The 19,659-nt window shown below is 42.6% G+C and overlaps 1 protein-coding gene across 1 annotated transcript in view; it reads left to right on the top strand.

The window, feature by feature from the left end:
• The window catches only part of Il31ra (interleukin 31 receptor A), a 63,383-nt gene extending 53,963 nt beyond the window's left edge, over positions 1-9,420 (top strand). The window contains exons 9-14 of the mRNA XM_074075341.1: positions 1,523-1,624; positions 2,435-2,581; positions 4,548-4,688; positions 5,927-6,020; positions 7,369-7,450; positions 8,735-9,420. Of these exons, the coding sequence (XP_073931442.1) occupies positions 1,523-1,624; positions 2,435-2,581; positions 4,548-4,688; positions 5,927-6,020; positions 7,369-7,450; positions 8,735-9,205 (1,037 nt within the window). The 3' untranslated portion in view covers positions 9,206-9,420. The remainder of the gene's footprint in view (positions 1-1,522; positions 1,625-2,434; positions 2,582-4,547; positions 4,689-5,926; positions 6,021-7,368; positions 7,451-8,734) is intronic.
• The last annotated feature ends 10,239 nt before the right edge of the window (positions 9,421-19,659 follow it).

Here is a 19,659-nt window from a genome sequence, read left to right as displayed (position 1 = left end):
ATCTTGATCATCCGGGGGATAGTGATAGAAGTCTCATCTGTCCTACCTAGGGCACTCCTGTTCTAATTGCTGTTTAAGAGCTAGGCCCTTCCCAGTGACTGACACAGGGAATAGCCTTCTTTTTAAGAGAGTTCCTACTCCATGTAAGACATGTAAGTGACCCTTTTGGTCCTATCATTCCAAACATTTGTCAATACTTAATGACATCTGTATTAAGAAATATACTACCTGGGTGTGGTGGCATATGCCTCTAACTCCAGCACCCAGGAGGCAGAGGCAAGAGGAGCACAAGTTCAAGGACACACTGGGCTATATAGAGAGACCTGTTTCAAAAAATAAATAAATAAAATAAATGGAGGTGGGACAACATGGCAGAGTAAAAGCTTTCTCTGACTCTGTGAATGAGAAGATCCAGGGTAACAAAGGAGAGACTATATTCTGAAGAGAGAAAGGGAGGGAAGGCATCAAGAAGCAAGAAAGAGGGACTGGAAAACATGGAGAAACAGAAAGGTGACAGTAAATTAGAAAACAATCTGCAGCTCCGGCCCTAGCACCATGCAGGTAAAAGGAAACTGAACCAGACTGACAAACCCTTAGTCAAATTAACCAAAGAAAATGGGAAAAGATCCAAATTAAAAAAAAAATAGAGATGAAAGGGGGGAGAAATCACAACAAATACCAATGACATTCAGAGAGTCATTAGGAAATATTTCAGGAGCTTATATTCCAATAAGCATTAAAAAAGACAAATACTGCATGTTTTAGGAATGTAGGTCTAAAGACAAAAACAAGGATATGAACATAAATGGGGGACTATATGGGAAGAAAACCACCAAGAGGTGGCCAGGGAGAGAGAGCAAAAGGGGAGATTATGATCAAAGTACATTGTGTGCATATGTGAATAATAAAACTCATTTAAAAATTGCAAGAAAGTAATAAAAAGAGGTGTGTGTGTAGGGAAAGGGAGTAAGAAAGAGTAACAGAGGGGGTGAATAAGATCAGCATATATTATATGCATTATAGAAATATTACAATGAAACTCCCATATTATATAATTAATATGCACCAATAAAAGTATGGGAAAAACAAAAAGTAAAAAATTTAAAGATACATAATTTTTGTAGGATGCAGGCTGGTAAAGGAGCTAGAATTCATGGTATTTGAGCTGCTGAGGCTGATACTGCTATTGCAAAAGGATTAAGTTTTATCCTGCTGTGTCCCCAAACTGTATGTTAAAACCAGTGATGGAGGAGGGACTAGATGTCTCCTTTCTTTTTGGATTGCTCTGTAATTATATTAGAGAGGTACAGAGTTTAGTTCTGAAAATAAATTGGAAAATTTTAGAACAAGAGTAGACATTAGAGATCATCTATCCTAACTTCCAATTTCACTCCCTATTTCCAAGTGAGGAAACTAGAAAAATGAAATATCTTCCATGAGTCTCAGCCCATGACTCTTAGTCCAGCCTTCCTTCCATTGTGCTATGCTCTGCGCTTATGCTTATTTTTTAATTCTTTTACAGATAAATTAAAACCTTTCTGGTGCTATAACATCTCCGTGTATCCAGTGTTGCAAGACCAAGCAGGAGAGCCATATTCCATCCAGGTTTATGCCAAAGAAGGCAGTATGTATGGACAAACCCTCCGGGGAAAGGGAAATATTGGGGCCTCTCCAATGTTCAGATGAAACTGAATGCCTGTAACTCAGTCACAGTTACCCTAGGGCCCATTTGTGCCACACCTTCATTTTGTAGCAAGCTATGTCTATTCTATACAACTGGGATTGGGTTATAGAGTCACTAAATTTCAAAACTGGGTAGATATTAGAGATTATCAAATCCAATCCTCTTTCACAAATGGAAAATTGAAGCAGAGTTGTGAAACAACTTTCCCAAAGTCACCAACAGGTAATTCAACTGGAGTTGCAACTAGAAAGAACGTTTAATGAAGACCAACTCAGGGAGCCTGCAGAGTTCATAAGTTGAGCATATTAAAATTATTTTTAATTATGAAGCTATAAGAAATGGCTTTACTGATGAATTACTCAGACTTTATCTTTTTGGAATTTAACTTCTTCCAGATCCAACACTGGAAAATATTTTCTGCTTTGCAAAGGTGTCTATAGAGGTAGAATCTTCAGCTGCTTGATAATAGACACACTTTACAGATATGACTGGTGAAGCTGGGAGCCAAATTGGGATGAGAAGTGTATAAGAAAGTACTTTTTCTCTCGTCTTTGACACCATTCTCTTCTTGTTTAAGATGCATGACTGAAGAAAATAATGTCTCCACACCAGTTGACTTGTCAGTTCCTTACTCAACCTCCACACCTCTAGCACTGTGGTTTTGGTCTGAGTGCTGGCAGAGACTTTGTGGGGGAAGGTTATGCTGCGGTGGAATTCAGCATTGTTCATTTATCTCACTGTCCTCTCAAGTTCCATCAGAAGGTCCCCGGGCCAAGGTGGAGAACATTGGCGTGAAGACAGTCACAATCACGTGGAAAGAGATTCCCAAGGACCAAAGAAATGGCTTTATCAGCAATTACACCATATTTTACCAAGCTGAAGGTGGAAAAGAATTATGTAAGTGTGCTCATAGCCATGTTTAAAAACCTAGCCTGCTACCCCGTAGATGATATGGACAGACATGTCATAGAGGTAGCTCCCATGACTGTGACCTGCACCCTTGCATGGATCACTTAGTTTCTTTGAGTTTCTCTAAAAAATGGGATCAAGAGCACTACCTCTTAAGGTATAAGGGGTTCCATCGGAGTGAAGAGGCAGTACCCAGGAGTCCTGTGGAACTAGGAAGGACTTGGTTCAATTTGTCCTGGCTCATCTCTGAATGAGTTGACATCTTCCCCATACCACAGAGTTCTTTGACCATTATTCCTGGGAAGTACACACCTGGCTGTGGGGTAAAGTGGTGGGAGGCGGAGGACAGACCCTCTTTGATGGTATATTCTTAGTTAAGGCTCTTTTTTCTCTTTAAAAATTTTTTACAATTTCTTTTTATTTTTTGCTGGATCTTACTATGTAGCTCAGACTGGCTTTGAACTCATTATGCAGCCCAGGCTAGCCTCAAACTTATTATATAGCTCAGGCTGGGGTTGAACTCACAATCCTCCAGTATAGGATTCTATACCATGAGTTATACTGCTTTATCCTTGAGCTCACAATAATCTCCTGACATCTCAGATTCTAAGCTCTGCTTAGATTCCTATTTAAGCTAAATTTTGTTTTTGTTATGCACTTGAAGCTATACAATTTAGTAGTGTTAAGAAAGTCACTATGTTGTGCAACCATTGGCCCTTTCTATTTCCAGATTTTTCCTATTCCTACCTTAAGAAGCTTTGTGACTTTGAATCAGTTGCTCCCTTTCTAACTTCCTTCCATAGCCTCTCGAAACTCCCAAACTGTTCATGTCTCCATGTATTGCCTATTCATGGTATTTTGTGTAATATAATCAGGGGATGGGGAGTGAGCTCAGTGTGGCGTGCATGCCTAGCATTTGAAAGGCTCTGGGCTCAATCACTAGTGCTGTAAAAACAAATAATTAAACAACAACCCCCCCAAAATATGTGGCTTTTAAAGTTCATCTAATATGAATTAGTATTTTGTTTGAAGTGATATCTCATTGGCTTAGATCCCCTCCTCACTAAGGACATTCATGTGGTTATTGACCACTTGCATATTCTTTTTGGAGAAATAGCTTCTTAATGTCTTTGCCCATCTTAAAATTGGGTTGTTTGTCTTTTGTTATTGTCATAAGAGCTCTTTATATGTTGTAGATGTAAGCTCCTTATCAAATAATATATAATCTGCAAATATTTTCTCCAGTTTTGTGGGTAGTTGTTTTATTCTCTTGGTAATGTCTTTTGATGAATGAAAGCTTTTAATATTATTTATAATTTTTTTTGTGTGGTGCTGGGGATTGGACACAGGGCTTTGAGCATGCTAGGCAAGGGCTCTGCCACTGAGTTCTATGTAGTCTAATAGCTTTTCATTTAATGAAGTTGAGGTTAATCTATTTTTTCTTTTGATGCTTGTGCTTTTGGTATCATATTTAAGAAGACATTGTGAAATTCAAGGCCTGAAGATTTACCTTATGTTGTTTTCTAAGAGTTTATTTATTTATTTATTATTTATTTATTTTTTGCAGTACTGAGGTTTGAACTCAGGGCCTTCACTTTGAGCCACTCCACCAGCCTTATTTTTTTTGTGAAGTATTTTCAAGACAGGGTTGTACAAACTATTTGACTGGGCTGGCTTTGAACCGTGATCCTCCTGATTTCTGCTTCCTGAGTAGCTAGGATTACAGGAGTGAGCCACTGGTGCCTGGCCTATGAGTTTTTTTGAAAACAGCTTTAGCTTTTCTATTTATGTATTTGATTCTATTTTGAGAGGCTAATTTTAAGCAGGCCATGGGTAAGGATGAGAGTTGGCTAACTCTCCAGTATGGGTTCTAATGCTCTTATTTTTGATGCTACTGAAATGCAGTTTCAGTTCAGCTTGGCTGTGGTGTTTGACTTCTGTATTTTTCCTTTAGCTGAGACAGTCAACTCAAGCATCCTGCAGTATGGCCTGAAGTCTCTGTCACGAAAGACCTCTTACACTGTTCGGGTCATGGCCAGCACCAGAGCCGGGGGGAAAAATGGAACTAGGATAAACTTTAAGACATTGTCGATCAGTGAGTACTTCCTTCAAGCCCCATGTACCTGCCCTTGGCATTTACAGTAGGTCAGACAGAAATGCCGGTTGCCAAAGGCAAGGAAGTCAAATGAGATACAGTACTGAATGAGTAAAGTCATCCTTCCCGGAATGCCTTTGGTAAGGAGTGAGGAGGCGGAGCAGGTAAATTGAGGGCTGACATCAGACAAGGTTGGTCATTTTTTCCTTTTTCATGAGAAGCCCTGAGTCTCCTTGAAGAGGAGAAGTCAACCTAATACAACTTCAGTCTCAGCATCAAATCAGCTCCCATTATTCTCCCCTCCTGCTGATTCCCACCCCCAAACAGTCCCTGCTTTATACTCATATCATTCATTGAAAAAAAAATCCTAGATTCCCCGTATGAGAGAGAACATGTAGTGTTTCTCTTTTTCAGTCTGGCTCATTTCACTTCACATGCGTCCGTGACTTTCAGGGTCCTTCATCTTCTGTCCCTTACTGGCCTCATTTCCTATCACTGTTTGCTTCTGTGTTCTCTAAATTGTTTCTGCTTCAAAGCTTCTGCCTGGAGTGCTTTTCTCCATAATTCTGTATGGCAGACTCCTTCTCATTAAGATCTGCTCAAACCAGATGTGTCAGTGCATCCCTGTAATCCCAGCAGTCAGGAAGCTGAGGCAGGAGGATCATGAGTTTGAGGCTAGCTTAGGCTACAAAGCAAATGTCAAAAACCAAAAACAAACAAAAAGATCAGTTTGAATATCACTTTTTTTTCTTGACCAACCTGTCTAAAGTTTGTAACTTCCCTTCCCACTTTATTCTTGCTACGCTTTATTTTATTTTTCTGTTTTATCTGAAATAATCTTATGTTATTCATTGTCTAAGTTCTCCTAGAACATAAGATCCATGTGATCAGGGATCCTGAATTTCTTATTTTTTTTTTTTTTTTATTACTCAGGATAGTGTTTGGCAAATCGAAAGGGGTCAGTAATTATTGACTGACTGCATGAATGAAGTTGAAAGAAGGCCACGGCGAACACGATGTCTATTAGTATGGAGTCTACCAAAGTGTACAAATTAGGCATGGATAAGATGACTAGATGGGGAACCATAATCACACGACTTTTAATGGAAAGAAATTGAATTTAAATGAAAGAAAATTAATAAGAAATGTTGCTGAAACTACTAGAAGGAAAGTTGGTCTTTGATTTTTATCAAGAAATTAGGAACTTGTGACAGCCTTTTGTTCTCTTTTTCCCAAAGGTATCTTTGAGATTGTCCTCATAACTTCTCTGGTTGGAGGAGGCCTTCTTATGCTCATCATCCTGACAGTGGCCTCTGGTCTCAAAAAGCCAAAGTGAGTTTATAGGCAACAGTAGGTGCCTTAAAAACCAGGGACAGAAAGGGATGGAAGACATGCTGGTACCAGAGGGCACTCTACCCTGAAGGCTGTGTTCATTCATTGATTAGTTTGGGACATGTGTGTTGAGATTATTAAAAGGCATATCTGTGGGTCATCAGAATCCTGAAAAGCAAAAATCTTTTGTTCACACAGCTCTACACATCGCATCTGGGCTGTTTTGAGGTCAGGGGTACTACCTACCCCACAGGCTTTATTTGCTGCACTTGCCATCTGACACCAGAATTGGAGAGGAGACCTTTCTCTCATGTCCAGAAGGGGCCTCCGATAGCAGCAAGAGGCAGAGCAGGGAGCTGTGTACCTCTAGAATTAGTGTTGTCATACAACAACACAAACTTGTTTCTTGCTCATGGTGCAGTGTTGGAGGGCTGGCTGCAGGGAGCATTTGTCCTGCTCCTCCTTCCCTCTTACCCCATCTCCCTCCCCTCCTCTCCTCTCCTCTCCTTTTCTCTCTTTTCCTCTTCTCCCCTCCTCCTCTCCTCTCTTCCCCTCTCCTCCTTTCCTCCCTTTCTTCCTTCCTTCATCTCTTTTCCCCTCCTCTCTTCTCTCTCTCCCTCTCTTTCTCTCTCTCCTCCTCCTCTCCCCCTCTCTTTCTCTCTTCTTTGCTCATTCCTGTCTTCACTCCCTCTCTCTTTCTTTCTCTTCTTCCCCCCCACCCCCATCTACATCGGACAGTTGTGGGCCATCTCTGCCAGGCAGCTATGCTTGGTAAATGGTGGAGCTAAATGTCAACCTCAGTTCCCAACAGTAGGTTGCAGGCAAGTCACAGTGCTGATTTAAATCCACCATGCACTTCTGTAATTGTTCTTAGCCTTTAGCATGTATCAGAATCAGGCCCTGCTCCAGGGGTTTCTGATTCAGACCTCTGAATCTACATTTCTGCCAAGCTCCCAGGGATGCTGGTGCTGCAGGTTGGGACCATGCTTTGTGAGTCGCTGCACTGAAGTGTGGGTATAAGGCTCAGTCAGTGTGTTTCCCTTCCCAGTGTAAATCTCAAGGCATAGACAGTTTTCACCATCAGGAGCAGAGATGCAGGGGTGGGAGAGGAAGATAGGAACAGAATTACATGGGGGAAAGTTGTTCTCCCGTCATGCCCCACAGAAAACTTGCAATTTCATTCCCCAAATTATGTCACCTTCCCTATCTCAGCCAGAAGGCTTCCTCTTATTCAATAGGGGTCATACAATTCCCTTAGTAGACCTCACAGATTTGGCTCAGTCACACAGTGTGTGTGAAATGCTGGCTGTGTTCACCTCCTGTTCTAAAACCTTATCTTATCTCTTAGCAGATTGATTCACCTGTGTTGGCCAGATGTCCCCAACCCTGCTGAAAGCAGTATAGCCGCATGGAGTGGAGATGACTCCAAGGTAAACACTGTTGTTTTTGTTCAGGGAATCATTATGGGGGTGGACCAGGTGGATTTTGGATGGGGAGGAGTCCTGAGCTAGGCTTTTCTCGGGGTTCTTAGGGTTCACATAAAGAGAACTTAAGGCTGAAAAATCTCAGGAAATGGCTGGCAACCGTCCCAGAATGACTTTAGCCTGTGCTCTGGACAAGAGCACATGACTTCACCAGGCTCATCAGGACCCAGGGCCTGCCTGGCGTGAAACTGGTCCTATGAAGAGTGCCACAGAAGGGCCCTGGCCCTACGCGTACTGACCTGAGTAAGGGAGAGAGAAGGCCTAGCTGTAATCTCTGAGGCCGTTTAAAAAGCAGCTAAGAGAGATTAATCTAGAGGCCACTTAGAGACCCCAAGGTGACGATGATGGGTGTAACATTCCAAAGGCTGTCTTGAATCGTGCTGCTCATGTCGTGCAGGAGTTAGAGTCAAACTTCATGTGACTGACAGTGGGACTTTCTGGTATATTATCTTTAAGTAACAACCCTCCTTTTTAAATTAAAAACTTGTGAAATTTCTAAGGTATGATTTCTTGCTTAAATAGAAATAAGTCCAGTTGAATATAACGTTTAAGTCCTGATTATTGAAAGACTGTTTCCAGTTTTTTCCTTGAATGCAGGAATTTTAAATATTAGTCCTTGTTTCAACTCAGAAGTCTTTTTTAACATGGCATTTTTGTTAGAATGGGCTTTATTTCTATTTCCTCCCTTTCCTCACCAGAATATATTATCCCATTGCCTTCCTCCTTACTAAAAGTTATTTAGAGAGGCAATGAATTAGGAGACAGTGTTATCTGGTGACTGAAATGCTCTTTGAATAATCTGTAGGTCAGCCCTCTATAATAAGCACTGATTAATTACCTACTGTGTGCCAAGCAGTAGGCCAGGCCTTGAGGGGTACAAAAATGACAGACACTGCCCGTGCCAAGAGACCACCTTTGATTTTCTGGTGGCATCAGGCAGGTCTGCCATTATAGTTGTGGTTTTTCCATCTGAGAGTTCTAATTTGATACTCCCATCTACCTGGGGGGGGGGGTTGTGAACATTGTGTGGAAAATAGCCTCGAGCTCTCTAGAAGAGAGAGTACAGGGTGCCAAGTTCCTGCCCAGAGGATTGGCTCTCACTTCTGGGCTGGGGAGGAATGTGGGGGCTGTTTGAGTGGTGAGGCTTTGGTGTCCCAAGTCTAACGGGTTGTTGGTTGCACCATTTGTTACCCTTAAATAACCACTTGTGTGTCCCTTTTTCTTTTCCAGGATAGGCTAAATCTGAAAGAGTTTGATGACTCTGTAAACACAGAGGACAGGATCCTAAAACCATGTTCTGCCCCCACTGACCTCATTGACAAGTTAGTGGTGAGCTTCGAGAATTTTTTGGAAGAGGTTTCCACAGAGGAAGCTGGAAAGTGTCCGGAAAATATTTGGGGAGGAGAAATGAATGAGTATGTAACCTCCCCCGACAGGCTTGACTGTCCCCTAGGGAGAAATTTTGAGGAGCCTCTGGTTTTAACTGAGATTCCTTCTAGAAAATACCAGTACCTGTGTTTGGAAACAGCAGAAGTGACATGCCCAGAAGCCAAAGGGCAACTTCTTTCTTCTGGTCAAAGTTTAGGACCAGACCGACTCTGTGAGGAGGGAGTACCAAATCCATATTTGAAAAATTCTGTGACAACCAGAGAATTTCTTGTGCATGAAAATGCTCCAGACCACACTAAGAGAGAGGTCTAAATGCTACAAAGGTTTGAGTCCTCAGAGTCACCGTGTAGATAACCCTTGTCTATAGAAGACATCAAGGTATATCAAGAAGCTCTCCTTTGGCCACCTCCCCAATCTGCCTGGGTTAAAGAAGGCTCCCCTAGCCAGGTACCAGTGACTCATGCCTATAATCCTAGCTACTCAGAGGCAGAGATCAGGAGGATTGTGGCTAGAAGCCAGCTCAGGCAAATAGTTTGCAAGATTCTATCTCAAAAAACCCACTACAAAAAAAGGGCTGGTGGACTGGCTCAAGGTATAGGCCCTGAGTTCAAGTCCTAGTACTGCAAAAACAAAAACAAAAAACAAAAAAACAAGAAAGAAGAAAACAAGAAAGACTCTCCTGCCCTGAACTGCTAGTTGAGTTTGGCACAGATGTGAGCTTGTGCTGGAATGAAGATAAGCCTAAGTGCCTTGTAGGGGAAAAGCAATTTCTTTTCTTTTGTTCAGATAATAAGCTCTTGCTAAGGCCCCTGACACACTGATGTCAAAGGAAGAACTCAAGTTCTGAGCTCAAAGGACCCCTAAGGTGGATATAACTGGCTTCTCCAATTGAGTCATGGCCCCAGCTTTTGCTGGGGCTGCATCTCAGAGTTCTAGGAGGTACCACAGCAGAGGGCAGGTGTTTGGTTGGTAGCTGGTGGGCTGGTAGGAACTTGGGCTATTGACCCTCCCCAAGTAACCCTGAAATCTTGCTCTCCTCAGCATTGGGGCTAGGAAGTGGAGTGAACTTTCTTAATGGTATGTCTGAGGTGCTTCATAGTGAGTCCGTAGCAACATTCATTCCACCAGGAACCCTACAACTCCTACCCCCTTTTATTTTCAATACTGGAGATGAACCTAGGGCCTAATGTATGCTATCCAAGTATTTTTCCATTGAGCTGCACCCCCAACCTTCACTCCTAGTTTATTGCACATTGACTTCTAATAAATCATGGTGTGATAGAAGGTTCCAGTAGGACACTGTGAATGGACTCTGGGCTGGGGAGCAGCTGGTCTCCCCAGTCTGTAGACCATTTCCTATCTCTTTCTTCCCTTCTGTCTTGCGCCCATGCCTGGGAGTGGAAGGCACCAGACATTGTAATGGCTTTTGTACAGGGATGTAGACTCAGTAATGTTTACTGAACAGACCCTTAGAAGACCTCTTCCCAACAGGAGCTGGGCAGGGCCTGGGAACATGCAATACCAGCAACTTTTAACTCCATCTTGCAGACTTTTGCTTTGTTATTTCAGTTGAGCACAGAATTTGTAACACTCAGTGTAGCCTTTGGCAAAAGTGCTGATAGCAGGATTATTTCTCCCAGCCCAGGAAACTGTGTGGCTGGAATTGGGCTCATAGCATGACCACAATGGGCATGGTCACTGGGAGTCTGATGAGATAGGGGAGAAGAGGCAGTAGTTCATGGCCTGAAAGCCATAAGCCCAACATTTACCACCAGGAGGGATGACATTATTTTTATAGGAGGGTTTGAGAAGTCAGTACCTGGGTCACAGGTATGAACTCCACAAGCCACCAACTCAGGAGTGCAAGAACATCAATTTACTTTCTTATAAACAAAATTAATTACTAGCCCAAGGCCCTGACGTTTCAAGGTAATGGCAGCCCAGTTTGGTGAGTTTTTGTGTTGGGTTTTTAACTCAGTCACGGTTGGGGCTTGACCTCCTTCGACATTTGTGGAACAGATCCTGAGGGCGTTCGATGGAGCAGCGTCCATGGGGCAGGGTTAACCACTCATTGGAGTCATCTGGGGCCGTGTCTTTGTGCAGCTATGGTTTTGTTGCTGGTCTGGCATATGTGCCTGCAGTGGCTCACCTGACACTCTCCCGGGTTACATCCTTACTGTGAGCTCAGGAAGGCATGGCTGCTTTTGCAAAACCCTCTCCGTCCTCATTCCATCTAAATGATAGCTCTCATTATGTCTCAAGAGACTGAGTCCTGACCCCAGAACTCATCACCTCTAGATTACAGAACAGTGACTGCTCATAAATCGGGGAATGAAAGAGGCCTGAAGTCAGAGGCAGAGCATTGGGGGAACCAGACTCTAGGGACTCAGTCATCCTCCCATTCCTCTGTCCTGCTTTCAAGCCTTGGAGTAGAAAGAGACCAAACAAAAGGGATGCCTGATTTCCATGGCAGTCCTTGTACCTACTCTCCCACCCTCACTATCGTAGCTTGGGTACTTCTGAGCCTCCTGCTCCCCTCCTCCCTGCTGAGTTCCAGATGGGACTCTAACTCTGAGTGGATTTGTGACCTTGTGAGGGAGATTCTGGCCTTGCCTCGTGTCTTAGCCTTAGGAGGGGAAAGACACAAACCCCAACATTTGTTCCCTTTCCTTTGATTCTCCTGCCGTCCTCTGGCTGGGGGAATCTTTTCAGGTTCCGTGGGAGGTGGGAGAGGGGCAGCCTCAAATGAGTCCTCTCAGTCTTACCTGTCTTACACTGGACGTGCTTTTCCAACCTGAATTCTAAGAATTTGTTGGCTGGGAAGAGAAGAGGGTCTCAGATGGCTCCTACGAGCAGAGCCAAGATGTTATCTTTCTGGACCTCCTTAGTCAGTGAAGCCAACAGTGTCTCTGGTTGGGCACCTGCAAATGCCCTGCTGGCCCTTCCTCTGTTTCGTTTCTTCCCTTTTCTCATTTTCTGTCTCGCCTCCTGTCTTCTGATGTTTTCTCCACCGCTCCCAGAGTGCCTCATCTGTTCAGTTCTTCCTATTTCTTTTCACTTCTCTCTCTCATCAGTATCCTTGTGTCTTTGTCCTATTTGCCTTTGGTGCCTTTGAGGGTTAGGGACTTGTGTTGTGCCAGATGGGCTCAGCAGACCCGGTTCAAGGAGTGGTTGATTTTTCCACCCAGGAGGGCCACACTCAGCTTTCCAGGGAAGATCCACAGGACACAGGCCTCCAAGCTCAGAGGCCACTGATGACTTCCTTTCCCGGATCAAGTCCCCAAGCGTCCTCACTTCCAGTGTCCTGCGCTGCCTCTGTGAGTGGTAAAGACCGTCTGTGTTTTCTCTGTTTACTGTCAAAGCAAAGAGACGTTGGGAGGATAGACACAGGAAGACTTGTGTTTTAGTAAAGTCATTAAAAACATGAAATTCCTATTAAAGACCTTTTTGGGGGCTCTGGGAACCATGCAAACAGCTATATTGGTGGCCTTTCTCTTATACTAATAGACAAAATGTAAAAGAAGGCCAGAGAAACCAATCTGTGGTTAAAAAAAAAAAAAAAGTGATGCCTTTCTCCTGAAGCCCTCAGAGGCAGCAGTATAAAAACACAGCAGGAGTTTGCAAGAAGCAGAAGCCGATTCAAGAAGAGATGAGAGGAGAACACGAGGGCTTGAGTCCCTCCAACTGCAGCTTATGCTGGGCTGTCCAGCCATTCAGGTCTGACCTGTCCCCTTTCCAACATGCCCTTAGTTACTGCTGCTGCTGCTGCAGACACACTGGAGCCCAGGGGTCTCAAACGGTGACCCTCCAGCCAAGTCCTGGCCCTGGTTTTGTAGAGCTGTGAGATAGTAATGGCATTGGCTTTCTTAACTGATTGAAAACAAAATTGAGGAAAGAGTATGTTCTGATAGAAGAAGTATATGAAATTCAAATTTGGTGCCCACAAATAAAGCTTAACTAGAGCCCAGCCACACCCATTATTTACAATCATCTGTGGATGCTTCCTTCACCCACAAAGGCAGAACCGTTTCTCCCACAAAGCCTATGGGCCTTTGCAGAAAGTTGGTGGACACCTGCTGTAGCTCACACATGTGAGGCTCAGATTACCTTGTGTTTTAACTGCGAATTTAAAAAAATCAGAATGTATCATTCCAGATTTCCAGCTGAATGGTGACTACCCCCTTCAGAAGGGTACACGAAGGTTGGGTGTGGTGGCACGTTGATGTAATCCCAGCTATTCGGGAGGTGGAGGCAAGAGGATTGCCATGTGAGGCCCACCCAGGCAAAGTTAGCTCCAGACCCTATCTGCAAAACAAACTAAAAGCAAAAGGACTGAGAGTGTGGTTCAAATGGTAGAATGCTTGCCTAACCAGTGCAAGGCCCTGAGTTCAAGCCCTAGTATTGTGCGGCAGGGGGTGGGGAGAGGAGCATGTGCTCAGGCTCCCCCATCCTTCATTGCTTCCTGTCCCTTGTCCATAATTGAGCTGGAGAGCTGGTGGCCGCTTATCACTTGCAGCAGTGGTTCTCAATAGGGTGATTTTGCCCTCCAATCTTCACTAGCAGTATTTGGCAGTGTTTGGAGGGTTTTTTTGTTTTTCGTCAGTACTGGGTTTTGAACTCAGGGCCTCATACTTTCAAGGCAGGCACTCTACCACTTGAGTCATTTCACCAGCCCTTTTTTATGTTGGGTATGTTTGAGATACAGTATTGCAAAGTATTTGCCCAGGCTGGCTTGGAACCATGATTCTCCTGAGTAGCTAGGTTTATAGGCATTAGCCACTGGTGCCTGGCACTTGGAGATATTTTTAACTGTCATTCCTGGCATTTAGTGGGTAGAGGCCAGCAATGCTGGTATCATCTCTCAGTGCACAGAAAAGTCCACACAGCTAGGAAGTATTTGGCTCAGATCCAGCAGGGCTGAGGTTAAAAAACCTGGCCTGACTCCCCTCTTGCCTTCAAGATCCATGGCATTTGCTTGGGTGTGACCCAGCACCCATGGATAGCACTCTCGCTCTCTCTCTTTCTCTCTCTTAAATTTTGTTTTGGATTCGACAAACAACAAGAATCTTGAGAGCTTTAAATAAAAATTATTTACATCATTTTTAATTCAATCCTGTATGGTCTGTAGATACCTCTATGACATTTTCATCTGCTGACTTGGCATTCTTTCATTTATTATTTCATATATAAATTCATGTAAGAACATAGTTTAGTGGTAGCATTTTGAATGGCACACTCTGCCATGAGCCTGCATGTGGGGCCAAGGCATTCTTTCGTTGAAAGCGTTGTTTTAAACATCTTCCCAGTACAGAGAGTTACTGCAATAAACATCGTTGTACACAATTTTCTTTCCTCTCCTTTCTCCTGTCTCCGTGGGGCTGTTTCCAAGAGTGAGTTGCTGAGTCAGAGTTTCATGGCTAGTGTCGCGTCTTCCAGGGTTGCACCTCAAAAAAGCCTCCACTGACAATATCACCAGAGATTTCTGAGGAATCTCTTGGCCTTTTCCACTGATAATCAGCTGTTCACTGCTGTCAACTTGATTTTGCTTTTGTTAATTGTTTAATGTAAATGTCACTTATTGACAAGGCCTATCTATAGTCAAAGTATGTGCCAAGCCTGGTGTCTTGCCCTCTTACTGTGGGGGCCAGATAAGTGGAATCCAACAGATTATTTGCAGTCCTCTTTCTCTCTATAAGTGTCCTTGGATGCTGGGGTCAGGGGAAGAGTATTATCTCAGAAGCACAAACAGCCCTGGTCCAGGTTGGAAGAGTTCAGAGGCTATGTTTGCCTCTGCACGGAGCTCTGGTATAGCGGCCCTGGGCTGGCCCTTGATGGAATGGCTCAAGGGGAAGAGCTTCTACTTAACAAGCACAAGGTCATGAGTTCAAACCTTATTGCTGCCAAAAAAATTCCTAGAGTCAAATAAAAATGAAAACACTTAAACTTAACAGAAACTTTGGGTTACAGCAAAGGCAATTCTGAGAGGGGAGTTTACAGCAATGACTGTCTACATAAAAAAATCAAAGTAACCTAATAGTGTACTTCCAGGTCCCAGAAAAACACAAACAAGCCAAACCCAAAATTAGTAGATTGAAAGAAATAACGATCAAGAGAGAAATTAGTGAAATGAAGACTAAAACAACAACACAAAGGATTAATGAAACAAAAAGTTGGTTCTTTGAAAAGATATACAGATTGACAAACTGTTAGCTAAACTATCCAAAGAGAAGACCCAAATTAATAAAATTAGAGATGAAAAGGTAGATATTTAGAGGCTTATTAGGGAATGTTTAAAAAATTTATATTCTAAGAAATTAGAAAATCTAGATGAAATAGATAAATTTCTAGACATACATGACTTACCAAAACTAGTCCAAGAACATATAAACTACTGAAAAAGATTAATAATGAGAAATGAGATTAAAGAAGTAATAAATAATCCCCAAATAGTGAAAAGCCTAGGACGAGAATTCACTGCTAAATTCTGCCAGACCTTTAAAGAACTAATACTAATGCTTTTCAAACTATTCCATAAAATAACAAAGGGAAGAAATGCTTCCAAGCTCATTCTATCAAGCCAGTATTACCCTGATACCAAAACCTGATAGGGACATAACAAAGAAAGAAAACTACAGACCAATTTCCCTAATGAACATAGATACAAAAATCCTCAATATAATACTTACAAACCACATTCAACAACACATTAAAAAGATCATAGACTATACAAGGATTGGTCACACACACAAACCAATAAATGTAATACAGCACATAAACAGATCAAGGACAAAAATCCAATGATCATCTCAACAGATGCCAAAAAAGCCTTTGAAAAATATTCAACATCCCTTCACAATAAAAGTCCTGGACAAACTAAGAGTAGAAGGATCATTCCTTAACATAATAAAGGCTATATATGACAAACCTATAATCAACACTATACTGAATGGGGAAAACTGAAATCACTTCCACTAAAATCAGGAACAAGACAAGGGTGTTCACCCTCTCCACTCTTATTCAATATAGTGATTGAATTCCTAGCCAAAACAATAAGGCAAGAAAAAGAAATAAAAGGGATATGTACAGAAAAGGAAGAAGTCAAATTATCCTTATTTGCAGATGAGATGATCCTATACTTGAAGACTCCACCAGAAAACTATTAGATTAGTGCTGATTAACACTTTCAGCAAAATAGCAGTATACAAAATCAACATACAAAAATCAGTAGCTTTTCTATATACCAAAAATGAACAAGTTGAGGAAGAAACAGAGAAAAACAATCCCATGCATGGTAGCCTCAACAAACAAATAACAAATGTAAAACCTAGGAATAAACCCAACCAAGGAGATAAAGACCACTACTATGAAATAAAATACTAATGAAAAAAAACTGAAGACTCTAGAAGATGGAAAGATTGCCCATGTTCATGGATCAGCAGAATTAATATTGTGAAAATCATTGTATTACTGAAAGTGAACTACAAGTTCCATGCAATCTCCATCAAAATTCCAATGAAACTTTTTGCAGAAATAGAAAAAAACAATCCTAAGATTCATATGGAAACACAAGAGATCCTTATTGGCTAAAGAGCTCCTGAGCAAAAAGAGCAATACTGGAGGTATCACGGTACCTTCACTTCAAATTATACTACAGACCCACAGTAACAAAAACAGCCTGATACTGGCTCAGAAAACAGACATGTAGACCAGTGGAACAGAATAGAAGATCTAGAAATAAATCCATATAGCAACAGCCACCTGATTCTTGAAAAAGGTGCCATGTATATTGGAGAAAAGATAACCTTTAAAAAAATTGGTGCTGAGAAAACTGGATATCCACAATGTAGAAGACTGAAACTTGATCCCTAACTCTCATCATGTATAAAAATCAATTCAAAATGGATCAAGGACCTTAATGTGAAACCTAAAACTTTGACCTTCTAAAGAAAAACATAGAGAAAACACTTCAAGACATAGGTATAGGCAAGGACTTTCCGAATAGGATCCTAATAGTTCAGGATAATAAGAGTAAGAATTGACAAAAGGGATTGCTTCTGCACAGCAAAGGAAACAATTGCCAGAGTGAAGACACAGCTTTCGGAGTTTGATAGCTATTCATCTGACAGGGGATTAATATCCAGAATATATAAATAGCTCAAAAAATTAAACACCAAAATAATGCAATCAATAAATGAGCAAATGAATTGAGTAGACAATTCTCAAAAAATGGCCAATAAGTACATGAAAAAAATGGTCAACATTTTTAGTTATCAAGGAAATGCAAATCAAATCTACATTGAATCAGTGTGGTGGTATATGCCTGTAATTGCAGTACTAGGGAGGTGAAGATAGGAGGATTGCATGTTTGGGGCCAGTGTGGCCTGAGACCCTGTCTCAAAAACCAACACCCCCCCAAAATTAAAACCTACTTTGAGAATCCACCCCAGTCAGAATGACTATCATTAAGAAAAAAACAAACGTTGTCAAGGATTTGAGGAAAGCAGAACCCTCTACCCAGCTGGTGGGAATGTAAATTAGTGCAGCCGCTTTGGAAAACAGTACAAAGGTTCTCCAATAAAAGTTCAAGATGGAAATGTCATATCGTCCAGCTCTACCACTCCTGGCACATAGCTGAAGGAATAACAAGTTAGGTAACTATGGAGATACCTGCACAGCCAAGTTATGGAGTCAGCCTTGGTTCCATCAACAGATGGCGAGATAAAGAAAATAAATGTGGATTTTATACATCCATGAAGAAGAATGAAATCATGTTGTTTTCAGAAAAATGCATAGAATGGAGATCAGCATGTTAAGAGAAATTAAGCCAGAATCAGAAAGACAAGTATCACATCTTCTGTCATATGCAGAATCTAGATTTTTAAAAAGATGGGAAAGTAGAAGGGGGCCTAGTTGGGTAGAGGAAGGGGATCAGTGGGAAGGGGGAGGGGAGGACAAAGGAGGTTAATGGTGTTACCAGTGGGTGGTCTCAGAAGACACTGGTAAACATCTCAGGTCCATGGTGTCCTGAACAAAGAATTGAGTGGAGACACACAGATGGCAAAGCAGCAGCAAAGTTTTATTGAGAACGAGAACAAGAGAATGAGTGAGGGAAAGCAGGAAAGTATGCTCCCCAGGAAAGGAGGGGGAGCGGGCTCTGAGCCAGATGGCTACGAGCAGCACCTGTAGCTCAAGAGCATGGGTCCCTTGGTTCAGGCTGGTATTTATACACTAGGAAGGGTTAGTAAGGGGGGAGATGAGGTGGTGTTTAGAAGTGGCTTTTGGAGATTGACAAATCGATTGACTGCACATGTGAGTGAAATGCACCCCATAGTCATTAGGCTATAAATGGGAGCCCTTGTGCACGTACCCAGTTTGGGTCCAGATGAAAATGCTGTTTCAGAAGAGGCGTTTGGAGGCAGTTCTAGGTGGAGGTAGACCACCTGTTCTCTGAAAGACAATCTGTGAGGAGACCCGCTGTTCCCCACGACCTGGCTTGGGTATTTTCCTGCCTCAATGGGGTAGATGAAGGTGATTAAAGTACATTATATATATGTATGAAAATGTCATAACAAAGCTCATTAAAATGTTATTTCAAAAAAACAGAATTTATGAATTGTTAAGCAACAAACAACAACAAAACCCAACAAAAACAAACCCCAACAACCATGATTGTGTGTGTACACATCTGAGTTGGTGTGTTTCAGGTCTGCCTTCCTAGGAAACGACCCAAGGAACACAGAAACATCTAGTTGACTTTTCAAAATCAGTAACATGTATTTACTTAGAAGCTATGCTGCACACTTTATCTACATGTCACCCTGCCAGGCCCCTCCCAAGATACGTTTATCAGTCAGGCTTTGTTATTCTCCAGGAAAACATGAGTTCCAGGAAAAACGACAGGCTTACTGGATGTTGATCCCCTGATGATAAGTCAATAGCCTCCTAAATGAGGAACTGTGGGTTGCCTCCAGACGACACTTTATCCTTTGACCCAGAGTTGGGGAAGTGTGTGGGGGAGTGGGAGAATGGATGGGGTGTTCCCCCATCCAAAGGCATCTTCTTTTGGATCCAGAGCAGTATTTCTATCACAAATCAAAGTGCCCTCTTTTATCTCTAGCCAGACTCTTGGTCGTCCTTCCCACCAACAATGAAAACCAGAAACAGCAATAACATCAAAGTCCACTACCACAACATCTATAAAGAACAAGCCCAACAAAACAAGAAAATGACACCCCAGGGTTTCTGTCGCCTGAGTGTTCTCCTTTGCACTCTGCCTGACTTCCTCAGCTGAGAGAGTCAAGAGAATGAGCTCAGGGCATTGTCCCAGTGAGGCCTGTGGCACTTGGGTCCCATTGCTGAGCTGTTGGAAGCAGAGTGGACGTTAAAGAATTCATAGACGGGCACCATCCACATAGGAGCAGGGTTGCACACCAGACGCAGGGCTTAGCTAATTTCACAGTAGGGTTGGGGGAGCCAGGCTTCTGGAACTGGGATCATTTGAAGTGTGTCCTTTAGTAGAATACAGCACATGAGTTGGGACCAGTCCTGAGGAGGGTGAGGAGCTGTCCTCAGGGTGGTCATCCCAGCTCTCTTCCACTTCCCACTGACCTTGGCTTCCAGACTCAGAGGTGGCAAGTGAGAGGCAGCAGGGAGTGAGGGAGGAAGTGACAGATTGGAAGGCTCTAGGGGCATTGACACACCAGGGACCTGACTCCCTCAGGCCACACTTTTCATGGGAATAGGTTATGGGCCCAAATCAGTAAAAA

The sequence above is a fragment of the Castor canadensis genome, chromosome 6 (assembly GCF_047511655.1).
Source record: "Castor canadensis chromosome 6, mCasCan1.hap1v2, whole genome shotgun sequence".
Lineage (NCBI taxonomy): Eukaryota > Metazoa > Chordata > Mammalia > Rodentia > Castoridae > Castor > Castor canadensis.
This window is presented reverse-complemented; position numbering and strand designations above follow the sequence as displayed.